This window comes from Microchirus variegatus (genome assembly GCF_963457635.1).
Source record: "Microchirus variegatus genome assembly, chromosome: 3".
In the NCBI taxonomy this organism is placed as follows: domain Eukaryota; kingdom Metazoa; phylum Chordata; class Actinopteri; order Pleuronectiformes; family Soleidae; genus Microchirus; species Microchirus variegatus.
The window spans coordinates 20,649,332-20,669,304 of record NC_139804.1 but is presented as its reverse complement, the minus strand read 5'-3'; the positions used below and the strand labels follow the sequence as shown (position 1 = coordinate 20,669,304).

General features: G+C 39.6%; 1 protein-coding gene across 2 annotated transcripts in view; it reads right to left on the bottom strand.

The window, feature by feature from the left end:
- tpst1 (tyrosylprotein sulfotransferase 1) overlaps nucleotides 1–19,973 on the bottom strand; it is a 34,878-nt gene that overhangs the window by 10,901 nt on the left and 4,004 nt on the right. For both annotated transcript variants that reach the window (XM_083886479.1, XM_083886480.1), the window contains exons 2-3: nucleotides 12,045–13,080; nucleotides 5,634–5,832 (exon numbers count right to left, since the gene is read on the bottom strand). In XM_083886479.1, coding sequence (XP_083742605.1) covers nucleotides 5,634–5,832; nucleotides 12,045–12,901 — 1,056 coding nt within the window. In that variant the 5' untranslated portion in view covers nucleotides 12,902–13,080. The remainder of the gene's footprint in view (nucleotides 1–5,633; nucleotides 5,833–12,044; nucleotides 13,081–19,973) is intronic.

Genomic DNA, 19,973 nt, shown 5'->3' with positions numbered 1-19,973 from the left:
ACAATCTTGTTTCCGAAGCATCTAAAATGAATAAGCAGCCCAACTGAACACAGGGCCCTTTGTAAAATAGCTTGTTCAGTTGGCTACAGATGGAAGTAAGTCCTTTTCTGTAAAAACTCTGGGCCCAGAAGGGAAAGGGGGTGGGGAGACGCGCAAGTAAACAAAAATATCAACCCTACAGCTGGATTTGATGCAGGGGAGTCACAATAATAACCTACAGATGTACACAATCATAAATCGGAGCAAACAAGCTTCAACATGCACATGCTGTCAACAAGACATGAAAGGTAATGGCATAAGGAGGCAGAGGGGTAAGCAGCACTCAGATTTGGATATCAGCTGCATCAAAAGCATGTAAACAGGATCACAGGCAAATTTGAAAAGTATTACCATACCCAGCATGGTCATAACATGGATACAACAGCATGAGGATTTGATATGTGTGTAGCACTGCGACGCATGGAATTGACAGAACAATGGTAATGCATGCAGTATAGTGTAATGTGCAAACCCAGGCTTAGAGGAACAGTCAAGCCTTTTGGGAAATGTGCTTCTTTGTGATCATCTTTCAATGAGACATTGTGGTACTTAAAGCAGCCGATTCCAACACAATGGAGCTATTGTTCACTGGCAGTTGTTTGCTATTACTGTGAGCAGCATTTTTACAGTCCTGTAACCAGGTGCATGATCACAATGTATGTCAAATGTACAGACTTGAGAATTCACATGGCTCTATAAAAAACTCAATCACTGTGACACTGTGTAAAAGTTCATCGACCTGAATTCCACTCATGCTCAGTCACTGGTTTTTACGTCAGACACAAACAGTTGACCAGCCATTCACTGGGTATATTCCATTTTTTGACATTTCCAATTGTAGCTCATTAACACATTTATTTCTCGCTCTATTAATATTAATTATTTAACAATTGCATTTTTAAGTCTCTACAAATTGCAGTACTTCGTCACGAAAAACATGATTTTCTAACTTTGAACTTGATCAATTTGATGCTTGCAGCTGTGGGTTTGCATCACTACAGTGATGTAGTGGCGCCAAGCCCCAAGGTTGGCACATATTCACCGTCTCACTGAACACAGTGTGATCACAAAGCTGCAAATCAAGACAAAAAAACATATTTTTTAATTGTTTCACAGCAGTTATGAAACACTGTGCTGTGACAGAGACTCAGCTGTGAGGGAGACAAACTGCTGCCAACAGAGAGACCCAAAGAATATGGGAAGATGTTTCATATTATGTTAACTAAGTTATGTCAACAAAACAACACATTTTTCAAATAATTTCTTGGCTAACAAGTGGAAACATCTTTAATGGCCAATAATCCAATAACTGCGATCCATGTTTTAACCGCAGCAACTTCGAAACAAAAAAATACAACAATTGCTGCAAAATATACTACAGCTACACTAGAAGCAGCCTTATCCAATATATTGGTCATGTATGATGATTTAAGTCCTATTCCCAAATAAAGCTAAAAGACATTGACACTTAGCTACTGAAAAGAGGGAAAACATTTAATAGGTACACTTGAAATGTAAACAGTGCTACATTAGAGCCATTCATATTTGAAATCCTATGGAAATCCTGAAAAGGAGCATTCCTGCCACCGTGTCTGTACTTTCCATCCCTGTTTGTGGTCAGACACATTTTTCCAAAGAATTTCCCTGTCCCCTTCACATCTTACACACTGAATGTTTTCCATTTGACTCATAACAGTCTTGACAATATGATGAATTGCGCCAAATCCATTCTGTATCCTAATTCTACGTCTGTCTGGTTCTTGGAAAAAATGGAAACAAATTCTTTGCTGAAACTTTTAAGAGGGTTATAGATGATTCCACCATTGGGACGGCGGGCACATGGAGAAGATATAACCCCTAAAGTCTAAGTAAGCTTCATTAGTGACAGACCATCAGCAACAATTACATGATCCAAAATCCCAGTACATCTATCTGAATGTCAAAATCAAGACTGAAATAAAACTAGAGGAAGACGCCTAGATGTAGCTGGTATTTATTTTTTTCCTGCAAACTGTTTAAATGCCTGTGTTCTGTTACACTCCTCCCCCACTGCCAACAGTCTGCCATGGCTATTTACGTTTCTCTGAGTGTGCAGTTTCATGCCCATGGGTGTTGTGTCTTTCTGCTGATCCACAAGTCACTGTTTTATGCGACCAGGGAGACACTTCCTGCTTGAATGAGAGACGTCAAGATGATGCAGCAGTCATGTTTCAGCAAAGCTGGACCGAGATTGAGGGTCTCCTGGTTACAACACTTGGACACACACACACACACACACACACACACACACACACACACACACACACACACACACACACACACACACACACACACACACACACTCTTGTACTTGCTGCATACTGAGGACTGGGTTGCTGACAAAGTGAGGACCAGCCTTTCCACTTTATAAATCAACACTATTACAAATATCTACTTCATGAATGACATCTACAAAGAATACTGGTTGTACCACAAAACGTCTGCATGTGGAGCCCCAGAGCAAAAAGGGCTGGAAAACTTTTTCGATTTTTTTTTTTTTGGTCCAAAATTTGACAAAAACATCATACTATACTATGTCGTCCAAATTTTGAAAAAATCTTTGACAAAAATTTTTGGTCCAAAATTTGACAAAAAAAAATTTGGTCCAAAATTTGACAAAAACATCATACTATACCATGTCGTCCAAAATTTGAAAAAATCTTTGACAAAAATGTTTGGTCCAAAATTTGACAAAAAAAAATTTGGTCCAAAATTTGACAAAAACATCATACTATACTATGTCGTCCAAAATTTGAAAAAATCTTTGACAAAAAATTTTTGCTCCAAAATTTGACATAAACGTCATTCTATACTATGTCTTCCAAAATGTGATTTTTTTTTTTGACAAATTGAGTACAGCATGTTATAGCAACCTAAGGAAGTGATTTCAATGAAAACAAAGTGAAGACCGGCCAAAATGTCCTTACTCCGTAAAAATGACCTCACTTTGTTGGTTAAAAACCCTCACTGGTCCTCAGTATGCTGCAAGTACAAGAACACACACACGCGCACACACACACACACACACACACACACACACACACACACACACACACACACACACACACACACACACACACACACACAAACCAACACTGCTGATGAGATCCTGACATTCCAAGCTTGAGCTACTCTGACCATGGCCCTCGTGCAGTGTGGCTGAGGCAGAGTAATACTAGCTTTTACAAGAACACAGACCTACTCATTAGGCAGCCGCGGTTATGGTAAGGGCAAGTTAATCAGAAATGACTGCAAGTCTGATGTCCTAAAAAGTGGCCTGTAGATGTGGGGTGTGTGTTTTCTACGACTATTTTAGAGCAGATTGTAAAACAATGTTTCCAAGTTTATCAACTTAATAGACTCATAGTTTGAAGCTTAGGATGTTAACCATTGATGGTTCTGATTCAACTTGCATGTGACAGATCATTTCCAAATGAATGCCAAAACTACTATATTTACTGTTTGTCTGTTGCATTGCAACTGTATTGGTCGGTACTACATTTATTTTATGAATGTGTGATGTTAAGCTAAATTTGGCTATAAATAGCATACAGTGCAATCTCAAATATGCCTGTTCTTCGCCATGTCTAAAAGAAATTTTAAAATGGTTTAACATGAGCTATGTCATACAACAATGACAGCAGTTATCGCTTCCAAACAGGATCGGCAAATGTGTAAATTGCATGCATATCAGTAAGAAAAATTGTATATCTACCATCAAATAGAGGAGATACAATTGCATTTCAATGTATACATTGATAGGTCCAGCAGAGACCTGGTAGTGTCATCATTTAAAGATGCTCCAGTATATTTTGATACGTGTTATGCTAAATTACTAAGACTAAAAATGTTGTGTGTGCTATAACAGCCTCCATGACTGAAAAGACATCAAGTTTCAATAAAAAGAAACCTGGAAAAGACCTCCAGGCTCCATGCTTGGGAACAACAAATCAGCCAAAAATGTTTGGACAGGAGTCCAATGGGGGAAAGGTCAAGCTTGGAGAAAAACATGCTCACACCATCAATGAACAGACATTCTTCAGTCTGCAAAAGACATACACTTCTAATCCAGCTGCACACAACACTTAAAGGAGAAGTGTACGATTTTCAATTTTCTTTTCATGTCAATGATAATTTCATTACCATTTCAGTGCAGCAGTGGAGAGCTGCAGGTTTACCATTAAATCATTACGGGGGGGGGGGGTTCCAAGTAGGGGCAAACACAGAAATCTGGGAGCACAGTGACAACAGAGTGCTGTGTATTGTAATCCATATTTTTTTTTCTAAATGCTGGCAGCAATATTACATAAGCACTGAAACACTGCATCCACACACTATCGCTAGACAGTGGGTGTGCTTTGTGCTAGAGGAGGTTTTTGGAAGTTAGCAGAGCATAGTCTATTATGGCTGGCTTCAAGGCAAAAGTAGCTTTTGTTGCTTAAGAGATGGTGACATGATATCCATTGTTGTTGGGTCAGTATATTGTTGTTTTCTGCTCATATCGCCCAGCCCTTAAAAGCCATGGTTTTAAATCAAGTGTCTCCTCAAACTATTCAGCATGTGACCCAAAAAAGCAGAGCCGTGGATCACATCACCTGATAGCTCAGTCTAAGAAAAAAATTTAATAAAACATGTTCTGCTCCAAAAATAGCTAAAATCTTCCCATGATACAAGGAGGATTTGACATCTGGCAAGGACGTAACTGCTGAGGCAAAGACGGCTATGCTCATGCACAAAGAAAAGGGATGACTAATACAAGGCAGGGTGATGGTTACTCGTACTTACAGTTTAACTGCAACCAAATTTGTGAGTATGGAAAAAATGTAAACTCACTTTGGACAAAAGCATCTTAAATGCTGAACAGCCATCATGTAATGTGAAGAGGTAACAGCAGGAGTAACTGCCACTGCACAATGCTGAGGGTTCTGTCGCAGTTTTAAAACTCCCGTCATCTCTGTTTTGTGAGAACGGTAGAGCCACCTTTAAAATGGCAGCTGATGGGAGTTGTGTGTCCCTGAAAGAGGTATAGCAGTCCATCTCAGGTGGTTTGTTTAGTTCACAGTTAGTAAGATAGGAGGAGCCGAGTGAGTCATTGTGCAACGCGCAGTTATAGAGTTCTGTATCTGTTCTTATCATACTTTATATCACTAGCACTACCATCAGATGACACATGATCTATGTGTCAATATAAGTGTCAATCAGCTGCTCCGTCTGTTTCACTGCAGCATAAAAAAATATTTTATATTTTATAAAGAACAGTGCAAGCTATGACTAAACCTATTTTTTTAAAGAAAGTGGTCATTATATTGAAAAATCTCTTTCAGTTTCTGGCTAAAATAATCGATATCACCACGTCTATGATTGTATGATTAATATGAATATACAACCAGAATACAGTTAGCTTAGCAGAACATGGGTGAGGATGCATGTAGGCTCTGTTCAGTAATGATAGCCCACCACATAAGAACTCTAAAGCTTGGAAATTAAGATTATATTTTTTTGTTAATCCATGCTAAACCAAGGAGTCATATTGGTGGACAATCTTCCCAACTCACCCTTCTGGTGTTGTCCAGGACTTTAGCGTCAGGCCGACCATAGTTGGGAGGGTTGGCATGAGGATCGTAGCCCAGTCTGGACAGCATTGGAGCGATGATAGCCATGTCCCTCACCACGTCTGCTGGGATTTTCCCCACCCATTTGGACAAGGCCTCCACGTTGACAGGTTTGATGACCTGGTCTGTGGACCTCTCAACCCTAACAAGACACCAAAAAAAAATGTTGATTAAAGCTGTGATTTCAAGCAATGGAAATGCTAAGAGCAGCAACCGACAATATTTTAGACAAAAGACATCAACAACAGATTTAAGTTATGGTCAAGTACTCAAAGACAAATACTGCTCCATTAGCCACTGTTTTTTTTTCTTTAGGTGATAAGTTGACCATAAGCTATTTTCAGCTGAAAATATTCTAAATTTAGCACACAGTTAGAATGTGGTTAGATCTTTGGCTGAGTCTTCTTTTAAGTTGCTAAAAACATGTTTTCATTTCTAGCCGCCTCACCACTATACTGTATGTGAATCGCCTTTGGTCTCGCAGTGTCCCCCTCCAGGCATCACACCAGTAATGGTTCAGTACCTCTCACACCCTGACTTCAAAAAAACCTGAAGCAATCTTTAAATTATTTATTATATGAAATTAAATATTTAACAAGCAAGTGCACTGGGGCAGCTGGACGGGCTTTTTTTCTGAAATGGCCATAGTTCACCACCTTTGGCCAGCACAAGGGACTTGATGTCAGCTTCATGAAGGTGTAAATATGACCACACCACATGCACAACCGGGGCCAGGCCATATGGCCAATCAGATTTTTACGTAATTACCAATATCAATCATTATTGATACAGACATTTTAAATCAGTATTTATATTTAACTTCACTTTTAAGGTACTATCCAGATAAAACAAAACTGAGCCTCATACGATGTTATGTTAAAACATTAAAACCTGCAGAATGAAGACATTTGCTAATTATCTATCTATATCTATTTTTGCACTTGCTAACATAAAAGGTGGTTTTGTGAAACCCAAACATGCACTTCTTTTTGGCTTGCCCTTTCAGGTCGCACCCTTTGCCCACACACATCGATGTACCATCTGTAGTCCAGCGTCTCCCTCCGTATGTTTCCTGTCTGACCCTATACCTCAATCTGGCAATTCACTTTCCTCTAATCCATTTACTTTGCAATTCAATCTTTACACTGCACGGGTATGGTCTCCTGCATGATTAATAGAGTGAGCTGGTTTTGTCATCTCAGGAGGATGGTGGAGATGGTTTCAGAGAGACGGGCCACGATCCAAACATCCACTCTTCAACAAATAGGTAGGGAATCACTTTAGGTAACTCCATCAAGACTCAAGAGGCTGCTAAGTGTTGATGCGGAACATAAACTGATAAAGACAAAGACAGAGTGTTGCTAATACAGTTCAGCGTCACTATCATGTTTAATATGGTTAAACATATATTAAAAGTCACTTCAACATTCAACATTCATATTCACACAAAAAGGGGGATTGACAGTTATACTGAGGTGGTCTTATTTGTGCCATCTCAATATCATAATGGTCAAACTATTTTTACACAATAACATGAAAGATCTGATCACTCTATGTACCCAAAATCAAATGGATGAATATTCCCATTAATCAACCCTGGTCCCACCTATGGAGTTTGATATCCATTCCCAGTCTCAGCTTGTTTGTTAGGGCTAATTCTTAGTTGGGGTACACATAATGAGAAGGTCTTTATCCACCCATGGGCTTGATGGTAAGTAAAGTGCAGACCCCTATGTGGACATTCCTTGTCAAGACTGAAGAGTAAAACATATCATCATTGTCAGTCATCACCTGTGGTTTATGCACACACATCTCTCTGAGCAGAATCATTCTATAAACTAGAACAAGCTTCATTTACATTATGAACTAACATAATTAACATTTATCAAGGTTACAATTTATATTTCATCTGTAGGAAATAAAGAATTGCATTTGTTCACATTTATGTTATTAATGTGATGTGACAAAAAACCTTTTAATCCATCACATGACCACTTCCCTTCAGGCTGCTGCTCTTTATGGCCTGCAGCTTGTCAATTATTCATTACAGGCCCTCCTTTACCCAAGGTGGTGTTCTGTATCACCAACAGCTGATAACAGAGAATGAGACGGAGACATCAAGATCACAAATGGTACAGAGAGTCAGGGAGGAGGGATGGCTCCTTGTCCTGGGATAAATGATGGAGCAAGTATCTTAGCTAGACAGGGCCTCCACTAAATAAAAGCCAGGTAATTGATGTTAATGCTAAGATGAGGACGTGCCGTGGGACCTAGCTGCCCGCTGACTGAGATTTTCATCTAGATAGAGACCCAAAGCTGTGGGACAATGCAGTTGCTGTGGGCAAAAAGCCTGCAATGGGGTGGATGACTTCAACTACTTAAGGGGAAGTAGGGCAAAATGTTTAATGATGCTAAATGATGATTAAAAGGTAGCTGTGCTGCCATGACGGCTAATTGTACTTGATGCATTATTTCTCCTCTTCTTGTTATTATTATTTTGTGATGGTAGTGGGTGGAAGGCATCTTGTAACTGTATGTAATTGTGACAGAAGAGACCTGCAGGAAATATGGAGAAGAACAAAAGCAGGAAAATGGTTTTAAATGATTCAGGAGCCGGTAAAGAAGTCTTCCAACAATACATCATGATATCTTTTTAACTGAAGATCACATAATGCCCCAAACAATTTTAAGTGCACGTTTTCGAGGACTTGCATTCTGTCCTCTGTAAGCCCAATATCAACTTTGAACTTCTATTTGTGTTACCTTCATGATGAATGCCACTGTGAGGAGTAATAAATAGCTGATAGTTAAAGTGACTTTTGTGGTGATTGAATATTAAATTATACAAAAAACACAAGTCACTGCTGGCTTTGTTTGAATCATGTGCAGAAGAGGCCCAAGAAATGCAACAATTGAGGAGAAAGAAAGTAAGAAAACAATTTGTGCTACAATGGAAGACAAATCTCTGCTGCATCTTGATGAATCATAAACTTTGAGTGTGATTGTGCCTGATAATGCTTGTTATTAGACATAGACTTGCAGTCCAAGGCAGTGCCTCCATACACATTTTCTGCTCAGCTCAGTAGGCTCTGTTTAAAGTCCCCATGCATTAATATTTGATGGAAATCAATTTGTGGAGGGGTGCACACTAAATGATGATCTGCATTTGGAAGTGAAGGGCTAATTCCCTCACCCTCAATGTGCTAAGTTTTCATCAGTTTCAATGTCACATTTGTTTTTCTGTTAAGCATTGTAGGAATGTACACATACTTAGGGCAAGAGGTTAAACACAAAAGGTCTGTTAAATAAAAACATGACCACTGGAAATTTTCCAGAGTCTGGACACAAGTGAGAGACAAGGACACTTTGGCGACACTGAGAACCTCAAGGGTTCTTACAACTGAGGCATGATGGTCCAGCCTTATAGAACAGAATAGATATGAGAGCACTTGAGAGTCTCCATGGCGTCTCTGCATTTGTCAAAACACAATACACAGCATCTTGAAGTCTGTCAACAGAACTAAACATAATATGTTAACATACATATTATGTATACTAAGCTAAACTAAACAAAACAGATTTGTCTGCTATCTTTCAGTCTTGCTACAATGTCCTTGCCTCACTTAATTTTTGGTTCTGGTCTGATTAACAAAACCAATTGACACTCACTGACACATATCATACTCCATAAAAAGAACAGAGGGATAATTAAGTTAAGTTAGTGTGAGTTACAGTGGTGGCTATAACTCAAAAGGTAGAGAGGGTATTATGGCACAGACAGGCCTGAAAAACACCATTCAATCATATTGAGTGAAATAATTGGATTGTGGCGCATCAATCACACGACCATCTGCCCCTCTCCCCTGTGCGCGTACCACTCTTGTGCATTAAGAAGACAACAACAGTTTTTTCTGAAAGCCCAGAAAGGGATGTAAATTATGGCTCTGTTTCTAGTGGACAGGTAGATTAACTATATGTCTTATTGATCTTTTAAGAGTATTTGTTGTTTTTCCCCATCACATTGTCATTTGAACAAGTATCCAAAAAAGTTAGGTGAAAAGTACTGAAAGTTACCGATGCTGCACAGTGAATACGTGTTCATTGCGCATTCCTGTGCTCTGAAGGCAAAGCTTCGGTCTGAAGAAAGGGACTTGGACTTTTGAATACAAAATGTAGCCTGCTCTAACTGTTTTGCCAGGGTCTCCAACCCAACCTTTAATTCAGAGCATAGACATTAAACAATCTCAGTTCCTCCCACATAGGCAGCAGTCAGACAGAAAAGTTGACATTCAATAAATATCTCTTTTTCCTAAAGGTGAAAACTGCAGTACCTGCATTGCACCTTGATAGAAGAAGCTTTGAGACATAACTTAACATATACTGTCAGTTACTGTAACCCTTTAAGCCGTTACTTACTTCCTGGAACAATTTCAGCTAATTTTACACTTGAATGAACTTTCATTACCATTATTATATAGATTAACGCCACAGAAGTACAATTCCGCCCCTACCATTACACTAAATAAAACAAGCCCAACATAATTATGACCTCATCTCCACTACCTCTTTGTTCTTCAAATCGAAGTCATTAAACACTAGAAGGAAACAGAAGGAACTCATTTCAAGTTTTCAACCAATCTCTTTTTTTCTCCAGTGCAAATGTGATGTGTTCATTGAATGTGCAGTGAAGCCAAAAGGCATCTAGAAAGAAAACTAACTAAAATGTAAATGAAAAAGTGGCTAAATCATCTCCAGAGGCAATGGAGAGTGTTCTGGATCAACGTGGCAGGAAAAGGAGGGTAACAGAGGGGGTTAGAGAGAGAGCAAGGAGTAGGGTTGCACCCCTTTTACGTTTCCTCAACAACTTCCAGAGACCACCCATCCAAATCACTGAAACCAAAACAAGTTTGACACCAGGCACGGCCATTAGCAGAAGCTACTTACAGTAGAGTATTGCAAACATAATCTCATGTGTTGTTCAGTCACTAATGAGTAAGTTCCTCACTGTGTTTATGGGCAGGGTGTTTCATTTCAAAATGAAATGTAATGATGGACTGTCTCAAGGCTATGTGAAAACATAGGAAGGAATGCTTTCATGCATTTTAAAGCCTTCAGTAAGTGAGATTATATAAAGAGTGATTCTTCATTTCAGCTTGACACACTGCTTACCAACATGTCATTTCTCTTCAGGGTAATAGCCAATCTATACTCCCCTCCAGGCTAAGTAGTTAAAGGCTGAGTAGGGTTGTCCAAGCTCATTTCTGTTGCACTGGAATGTGATATATGTTTGGTCCAGCTTACCGTGTGGGGCTTATGAGCCTTGTGGATATTTCATATTAATTTCACCAACACTGCAGTGGCATATTTAATGAACATGGAAGTGTGGCGAATACATATAGTAAAATAGAATGCTATGTAATTATCAGGGTCAAAATGGAAGCATTAATTTAAACTAGGATGACACTGCCTCGATTCGGGTAACTCCATCTAGTTTTAGAATCACAGGCATTTTCATAAAATTGTGTATTTAAGATAAAGTCAAACTTTTGCCAAATGTTTCAAAAGTGTTTATTGTTTTCTGTCCTTAAAGAAATAATGATATTTAAAAAAACACAAAAAAAACACACAATTGACTGGTTTCACTCAAGAGCAAAACTCCATTTTTTTTATTTATTTTTTTTAATTTCCATGATATTTCTGCTCATAGTGTCTAGCCCCAATGGTACCACCACTGTGATATTATAACAAACCTTCACTAGAAAAAAGATGTGTGCACCACTGAGCCATCTGATGCTACACTTGCTTTTTACTGCGACTTAATAAAATAGCCAAATGGAACACTGTTTTTGTTTTTGTGTGAAAAAACTTCTTGGACTGGTCACTGTAAAAACCAAGGAGGACCCCAAACACTGCAGACCACTTTTCAGAAACTGCATTCCAAAAGCGTCTAAAATCACAGGATGACACAGTGACAGATGGTGATTCAGTGTGTTGTCACAGGTCGTAACTAAGAATACAGGAAGCAACTAAATAGACCCTAAGCTTAGTTTAAACATAGTGGGGAAACAGACATGAGTACATTGACCCTCATATTACAAGGTAATATACTCAACACTGATGGAGCCTCAGCTTAAAAATAGAGTTTGAAAAGAAAATCTAACCCCAAAAGCCATCACACAGGCCTATGTTGTAATTACACTGAAATCAAAGAGCTCCATCTAGATTAACCAACGTAGAAAGGTTTCTTCCACAGGTATGAACAAAGACGTTTACAATGGCCAGAGTGATGTTTTACTCTTACAACTACTACAGTAACAGGAAAGAGGAAATTAATGAGTAATCAGCATTACTTACTTGGAGAGGGACACTCCTCCAGCTTTCCCAATGAGCTCCTCATGGTGGAGAACAGCATCATTCCAAGGAATGTCAAGGAATTTAAGTAGTGTCTTCATCCATTTTTCAGGATGGAGGACCAACTGTTCATAGTGCACTGGTAAGCATTTATCAGCTGCTTCCAGGCACTGAGTGTACATGGTCTCTATAGCCCGGTTCCACTTTGTCAGGCAGTCCCTGTAGCTGCCAAGATCAAAGCCTGCAATGGTCACCTTCCTTGAGATCATGGAGTGGACTGAAGCCCGCCCATCACGAATCATGAGTAAAAACTTGGCATGGGGAAAGATTTTGGCCAGGTAGGCAAGTGACTTCAGGGAAAAAGGGTCTTTGTTGCACAGGAAGTTGGCAGGCTCACCATGTTTGACGATGATTTCCAGCAAAAAGGCCTGCATGGCGGCATCCAGCACCTCATCCGTCACACCGGCCTCATCCAGGCGCATCTTCTCCCGGCCTGAGCGGCTCCACATCTGCTTCATGGCCAGGATACGTGGGATGACACGGGTTTCCTCTCCACAGCGTACTTCTGGGTGGGCATCCAGCATTGCTCGCATAAGTGTAGTTCCACTTCGTGGCACACCACCGATGAAGATAAGTGGCATGTCTTTGTTGTAAACAAAAGGTGTGCTGAGATTCTGTCCTGTCCGTAAGGTGGTCCTCATGCTGCCTCCCAGTGCTGACAGAGGCAGGATTCCAACTGACTGGCTGCGCTCCTCAATGCGATGATGGCACTCCATGGCATGGCGGCCCAAGTAGAATACTGTGACGGAGCTGATGACCAGACAGGCCACCAGCAAATTCTGTTTCAGCTTGCCAATCATACTGCAGGCTATAGACAGCACCGGACAATATTTCCCTGGGGGCAATTTAGGGGGAGGGATGGGAAAAGGGAACTGAGAGACAATTTAGGTTCCCACCGTTTACGGTTGTTTGCTGGGAACCAGGCATGGATCAAGCTCCCTGGTGCACAATAGGTGTCGTGTTCCCAGCTCCATGAGACCTGGATTGTGGAACAGAATACAGAAAAAAAGACATAGTTCATATTACACACCGGAGTAACATCCAGTACAGAAAAACTGAATCAAATGTCCCTTTTCCATCTCTGCATTTTCTTAATGTTCGCAAACCTGGTCTACAAACTTTTCAAACAACATCTGTGATATAGCATAGAATGGCAAAAACATTATTTATGTGTTTATGTTTGTGTGTCTGTTGCATGAGTGACAGGGAGAGAGAGAGTCACTAAAGCTGACCAAATCAATGCACTGCTCATACAGCACTTCTATAACATGAAAAAACATTAGGAAAAAAGAGGCATGTGTTGATCAGTGTAAATATTTGGGTGGTGGCTATAAATATATTAACGTATGGGTCCTGAGAAGTGTAGAACACTGAAACTGCAGTGGGTGAGAGGGTGTCAGATGACAAGGCAAACTGTAGTCGGTCCTGAGGACATATACCTTTTATGTCTGCTAAGGAATGTGACCATGTGCTTCCTTAAACCACCTACAAATACAAGCATAATCCCTAACTTTAAACACAACCAGTTAATGCCTAAACGTAACTCGATCATCACCACAATTCAAATTCAAGTTCTGATGATAATTTGGTCTCCATGAGAACTACTGGTCTTGACAAGGTCAGTATTTATGCCAGAAAAGAGGAAACAGTGAGATGAAAGTTATTAGAGTAAACAGTCCATTAATTTTTTGTCAAAACAAAAGATGGACTAACCTTCACATGGAAACCAGGCTGAAATACCAGCGTTTGTAATTGCACTGCCAATCATGGCTCTCATGAGGCTGCATCGCTCAGCCATTGTGTTGAAGCAGTGGTAGCTTCACTGTCAGTGTGTTTATTTATTTGCTTGTTAATTTGCACTGATATTTCTTCATCAAGTATTTCATTTTGTTTTGAGCCTGTTGAATTCATCGTCAGAGGCAGCCCTACTGTCTAAATGTAATCAGATTACACAGGATTACACAGGCTGCAACGATTATTGGATTATTTTGATAATCGATTAATGGGTTTGAGTCTTTTTTCAATAATTAATACAAGCTTTCTGATTTTTCAGCTTCTTACATGTCAATACTTTCTGGTTCCTTTGCTCCATATAATAAAGAAATCATTAAAACTGAATTTTGTTTGGTTTGTGGACAGAGCAAGACATTTGAGAACATCATAATTTCCAGAACACCGATCAACATTTTAGGACCAAACAAGTATTCAATTAATCGCGAAAATGATTGACAGATTAGTTTATTATGAAAATAATCGTTAGTTACAGCCCTACTGAGGATGGATGTTTATACCAGGTCTGAACAGTATCTTAGAGAAAATATAGTACCATCCAGCCACCCAGTTTGTGTAATACTGTCTCCATAGTGAATCCAACAGACCTCTTCCCATCTTGTTAACAAAAATCCTTCAGTTAAACTCCATTTGGGAGCTCCTCCGTCAATCACTGTATCAAACCCTCCACATTTCTGGATAAACTGTTGTGACTGGCCCAATGAGTTTCAGAATGGACATACATAAGATGTCAAAATAGAGTAACCACTGCATGTTCTTAAACAAAGCCCTTTTGATCCCTAGAAAAAGAACAATAAAGGGACTATGTGAGAGATGGTATAAAGAATTCAGAGCCCACACAAAGATAAATGACTGAGACAATCAGGGGACAGGACACAGGACACACTGGAGGTATACATCTATTCATTTAAGCAAAAATAGTTCGATTTTTCATCTGGCTACACATCACGCTGTCTTTGTAGCATATAAATCACCAGCGATACGTCCTGCAATGGGCTGGCAAATAGCTTTTCCTCTTCTGTTGGTGAGTAAAAGCTGAAGGCTTTCTCTGAGGTGACTCTGCAGCCACAGTCAGCCTCCTGAACAAACAGATTTGTTGGGAGAGGAGTGGGTGACAGATGAGGAGGCCACAGCAGCTCAGTTTACAGTAGTGCTTTACTTGCAAACCACATATTTATTTGGGTGCGTGTTTATTAGCAAGTTAACCTGACCTGGAAAAAAAAATATATTCAACCAGGTCTTCTCAAACCTTATGAATCAGAGCTGGTTTCTGTACTCAAGTTAGGACTTAAACTTAAAGGGGATTTTTTATTTTTTTTTAAATCTCACGCAAAACATGGCTGCCAATGGAAAAACAGATTTAACAAAAGATTTACCTATTAAAATATATGCCTGTAACCATAATCATGCCAATAACTTGAGAGTATGTCTGAACACAATGGCCAATTTATTAGGGTCATCCACCCCTTAGTTGTGCCGATATTTTAATCTATAACAAAGCAATGACAAACAGACATGGCTTCTCTGTGGCTTTTATTTGAATTTAATAAATTAAGTCATGCCAGTTTTGCATAATCTTTTGTATAAATGATATGCCCATTACCAAGACTCCCACTCATTCTGACAATTGTGCGTTGCTATTGCTAAATGGGCCATGTTGCTGCCGTTGCTTTAAAGCAAACAACCCTTGAATGTTACCTCATTGTTTAACAAGCTAGGAGCATTTCACAACAAAACATTACTGCTAATCTTTGCATTAGCCCCCTGTGAGAGGGAGCTTGTTCCAGACTAAGCTTCAGATGAATGCTTCAATAATTCCCTCTGCTCTATGCCTGGGGAATGAAACAAAAAATATGTAGAAAGATTCATACAATTAAACATCTGACTATGTTTATTTCTTCCTTTCTTTTCATGCGGCTTTGCTTTACTTGTCAGCCCACCCACGCAATCTCACCACCGTGTGCGCTTCTTAGTGATTCAGTGTTAACAGGAGGGGGATGTCACAAAGTGTACCAGGCTGCCAACACCTCAGGTCTAGTATGAGACTACAGGATTGCCACCACTGGCCTTGAGCCTAATTCACACTACACAATGTTCAGCTTAATAGTTCGGTCACCAATGACATTGGCAAGTAGCAGCTTATCAGCATGTGATCGGCATTCACTCTGTGAAGTAAGTAAAGCCAAAAAAAAGCAATGACTTCCAACAACTGCAACCAATCTGACTGCAGGAAACTCAATAAGGAATACACTGGTTTAATAGAGAGATAGAGAGAGAATGAAAAAGAGAATTACGATGTCAAGAAAGGGTTAACATAAATCACAGAGAGCACTTCTATAAGTTCAGTAGTCAACCTGTACACAGGAAACTGAGAAACTGAAACCCTTTGTCACTTTTTGTGACCACAATTCAGGGCTCCTCCCAGAGAAAGTTTATAAGTCATCCATGGTCTCTGAATTCACAATGACTGTAGAGAATCCCCAAGACTGCTCCTGATAAAAACATCATGAGGTGTGTAACCTCCCATCCTCAGTCATGAAGTGTGAACCCAGCAACTGCACAGACTCCCAATCACAGAAGAGCACATGGTGTAGCGTGGGGTGCAGAATTATGCTACAACTCTCTATAGTAAAGTAAATTGACAGTGCACCACTGCAACGTTAAATTAAGTTATAGGAGTTAAATATTAATAATATACTAACTTTCAGTCAAGTCATATAAACAAAATGAAAGATGACAGGAAATGTCTACAGTTCGACCTCTGAACTTTGTGATCGCTGTGTGCAATGTGTGTCACTCTTTTGTTCTTCAATTTCTGATGAAATATGGTTTTGTATTGCTGTGATTCCTCACAGACTCAGAACTTGGTAAATGCTGAAATAAAAAAAAACACAACTGCACCCACTGAGCAGCAGTAAACCAACAATCTTATTAGGTCATTTTTTTTTAACAAAATATGTACAGGTTATCTAATTATGTATGAAAATCATTTGCACAATATGGAAAGGAAAACTGTCAGAAATGAGTAGATACAGTTTCCTCAGAGGTGAAGCCTGTGGTTGAGATTCAGAGCAGTGTCGTGTTACACCTTACACCAGGGCTGAAATGTGTTTGTGTTAAATTAATTGCTGCTCTTCTCTCCTGTTACGGACACTGTATCCTCCTTCCAGCACATTTTTCCCATTGATCTGTTGGGGAAAAGCAGTTGAGGCTGATGCTGTTTTCCACGGAACAGTGATACCCAACCACATCAAACGTTAACAAGGGTGGCACCTGGTGTTGTGTGAGGTGAGAGTTTTGCGGGTCCATTTCCATCATGTTTAGAAGGTCAACAATGTCGTTTCTTTGACCCAATGCTCCACCGACTGTACATGGGATGAACAATAACTCTCATATAAGAACACAATGTAACAAATACTTCCTCTATCTCCTGTTTTGAAAGACACAGCGACCTTGAAATCTTCCTCTTTTATGTGAAACCATGACATCAGCACTAATAAAATAAAACAAAAAAAATTATTGTATAGCTACATGTTCCAATATTAATTGTGTCTAATAAAGGATAATTTCTTTTTTTATTCAGTGTGCGATGTATGTTTAAAAATAACTAAAGTATTCAAAATAAAACATGTGACCACAGAGCCATTTGGAGCTGAACACCGCAATGCAACACACAGGACCTGCATCTCCATTCTGCAGCAGGAGATGAGAGCAGTAGGGCTGTAAAGTCAAAGTCGACTGGTCGACTAATTGGTCGACACGTTGTGGCCCAACCAAAATTGTGATTGGTCGACAATGTTTTTTATTTATTATTATATTTTTTTTTATGTTGAATTTCATTAGAAGGAAAGTTTTTTTTTTAGAGCACCCGTGTTTCACATTTAACAGCGTGTCTTCAGAGAAGACCCCCCCTTGTTTTCCACTATTTTGGTTTAGTCCAGCCCAGTGGGTTGTTGTCACTCCGTGGCTCATGAGCGACAGACAGATTAGCGCTGCCATTAATTAGACGTAAATTTTAATTTGAGGCTACAGTCAGTCCTCCTGTCGCATCCATGTCAAAGACATCAGCAGTGTGGCAGCATTTCTCAAAAGTAGATGACAATACTAGAAAAAAAAGTGAAACTTGCTTTTTACAGCTCTACTACAAACATGACATATCATTTAAAAACGGTAAGCTAAGGTTGCTATAACTTGCTAACTACTAATTACTAATAATTGCAATACAGTTTTTTCAATAGCAATATAACAAACATTTTTCATCAAGCAAATATGACACTTGGTGCATGTCAGTAGCTTCCATGTAAACACGTGAATGGGCAATAACTGAGTAGCCAACTATTGACAGCCTTCACTGCAATATGAGTTGGAATTAGATATCCATTATATGCATGTCAGTTCTGATGTAAAGCACTTTAAATACTCGTCAAAACCAGAAAAATGCTTTACAAGGGCAGTCCACTTAACTTACAATGTTCCAGAGAATTAGAGTGGTCTCCAACTGTCAACCTTTTACAGACAAACGAGTAAAAGTTATGAGGCTTTTAATCAAATAGCTTCCACACAAACTGTAAGAACAATCAGCAGGTCATGGCCATTGCCCTGCCTATGACCTCTGCCCCTGAGGCTCAGTCATATATTATTCCCAATGAGTGAACCTCTTATCCTCCAGCTAGACTGTATAACAGTGGCTTGTGCGCTAAGAACACATCAGACTCATTCCAGCAGGAGTACAGCATAATGCAGCCTGCAGACATGCGCTTAAAACGTGGATACATCTAAACATCATCATGCAGGGAATTTACTGCTGTAGCTTAACTGTAGCACATGGCAACTGTCTTAGATGAGCAGCACAAATTGTCTTAAAAACACAAAAAAAGATAAACCCAGTAGGAGTTAGACAGTGCACTCATTAGAGCTGTAGTGTGTAGTCAGTATTGGCAAACAGTCCTATATGCATCTGAACATCCTGTCTCAGTGTAGTCAGCACAATCAATTTCAATATCCCCTATTAAAGCAAAGCAACACTCTAATAAATCAACTTCACCTGGTACAACAGACCACTCAGCAACTGCATATACAACAATGAATGGCACTACTAATCAGTAAAGTGACAGGCTGAGAATAACAAATGAGTCAATCTGCTTGTGACAAGACGTGTGTGTTTTAGGCGGAGCTGAATCTTTGTACGTATGTGCTAGTGGTCGACATCGATTTGTAGGACAAACGCAACACCACCACATCTGTCAGTGTTATCGCAGAAGAAACATTAAATTAAGTTTGCATGTAGGTACATTAAAGATTAGCTGTTAGTCGATAAATTGATATTAAGAATTTAACCAATTAAGAATTAATTATCCAACAGTATAATTTCTCTGGACCTCACATACGTTGGAGTTATGACTTAGGGTACATCCACACCAGCCTTTCTCAATTGAACCTTAGTTTGTTTGGTTGGAAAGTCCAGTTTGTTGGGAGAGGTGAGAATGCGCAACCAAACTGATATGCACCAAAGAAGCGAACTCTGGTCCGCTTAAAATGCAAGTCTCGGTTCACTACACAGTAAGAGAACCAAATGCAGGAAGTGGACTACAACGCAGGGCTTTGTGGGTAAACACAACCAAAACATATGCACATGGCTGAGCCCATTGTTGCAGTGTATGTGTTGTATGTTCACATAAAACGATAGGATTTGACGCAAATCCATGTTTTGATCTTATGGGGCAGAAACAGAAGTTGCCCTGCATTAACCAATAGATGAGCAAGTATTCTTGTTCATTGTTTGTCTTGTCTTCTCCTTCAGTAATTCTTAATGCAGCGCCACCTCAGACGAGGAGGGGAATATGTTATTGAAAAGGTTCAGTTCGTTTCACGAAAGAGTGAAAGCAAACTGGGACTGGCTGAATGTTGCAACCCTCAATTGAACTGAGTCCCTAGTCGTACTGAGTCTAGCAGAATATTAGCTGTGAAAACAACCTTACACAGCAGAGGGTGCACATCAACCAAAGGACAAATATAATTAGCAAGTAAAGAAGTACAAATGCCTGAGTGTAAAGCAAACTGAAAAGGGCTCGGAGCTGGACC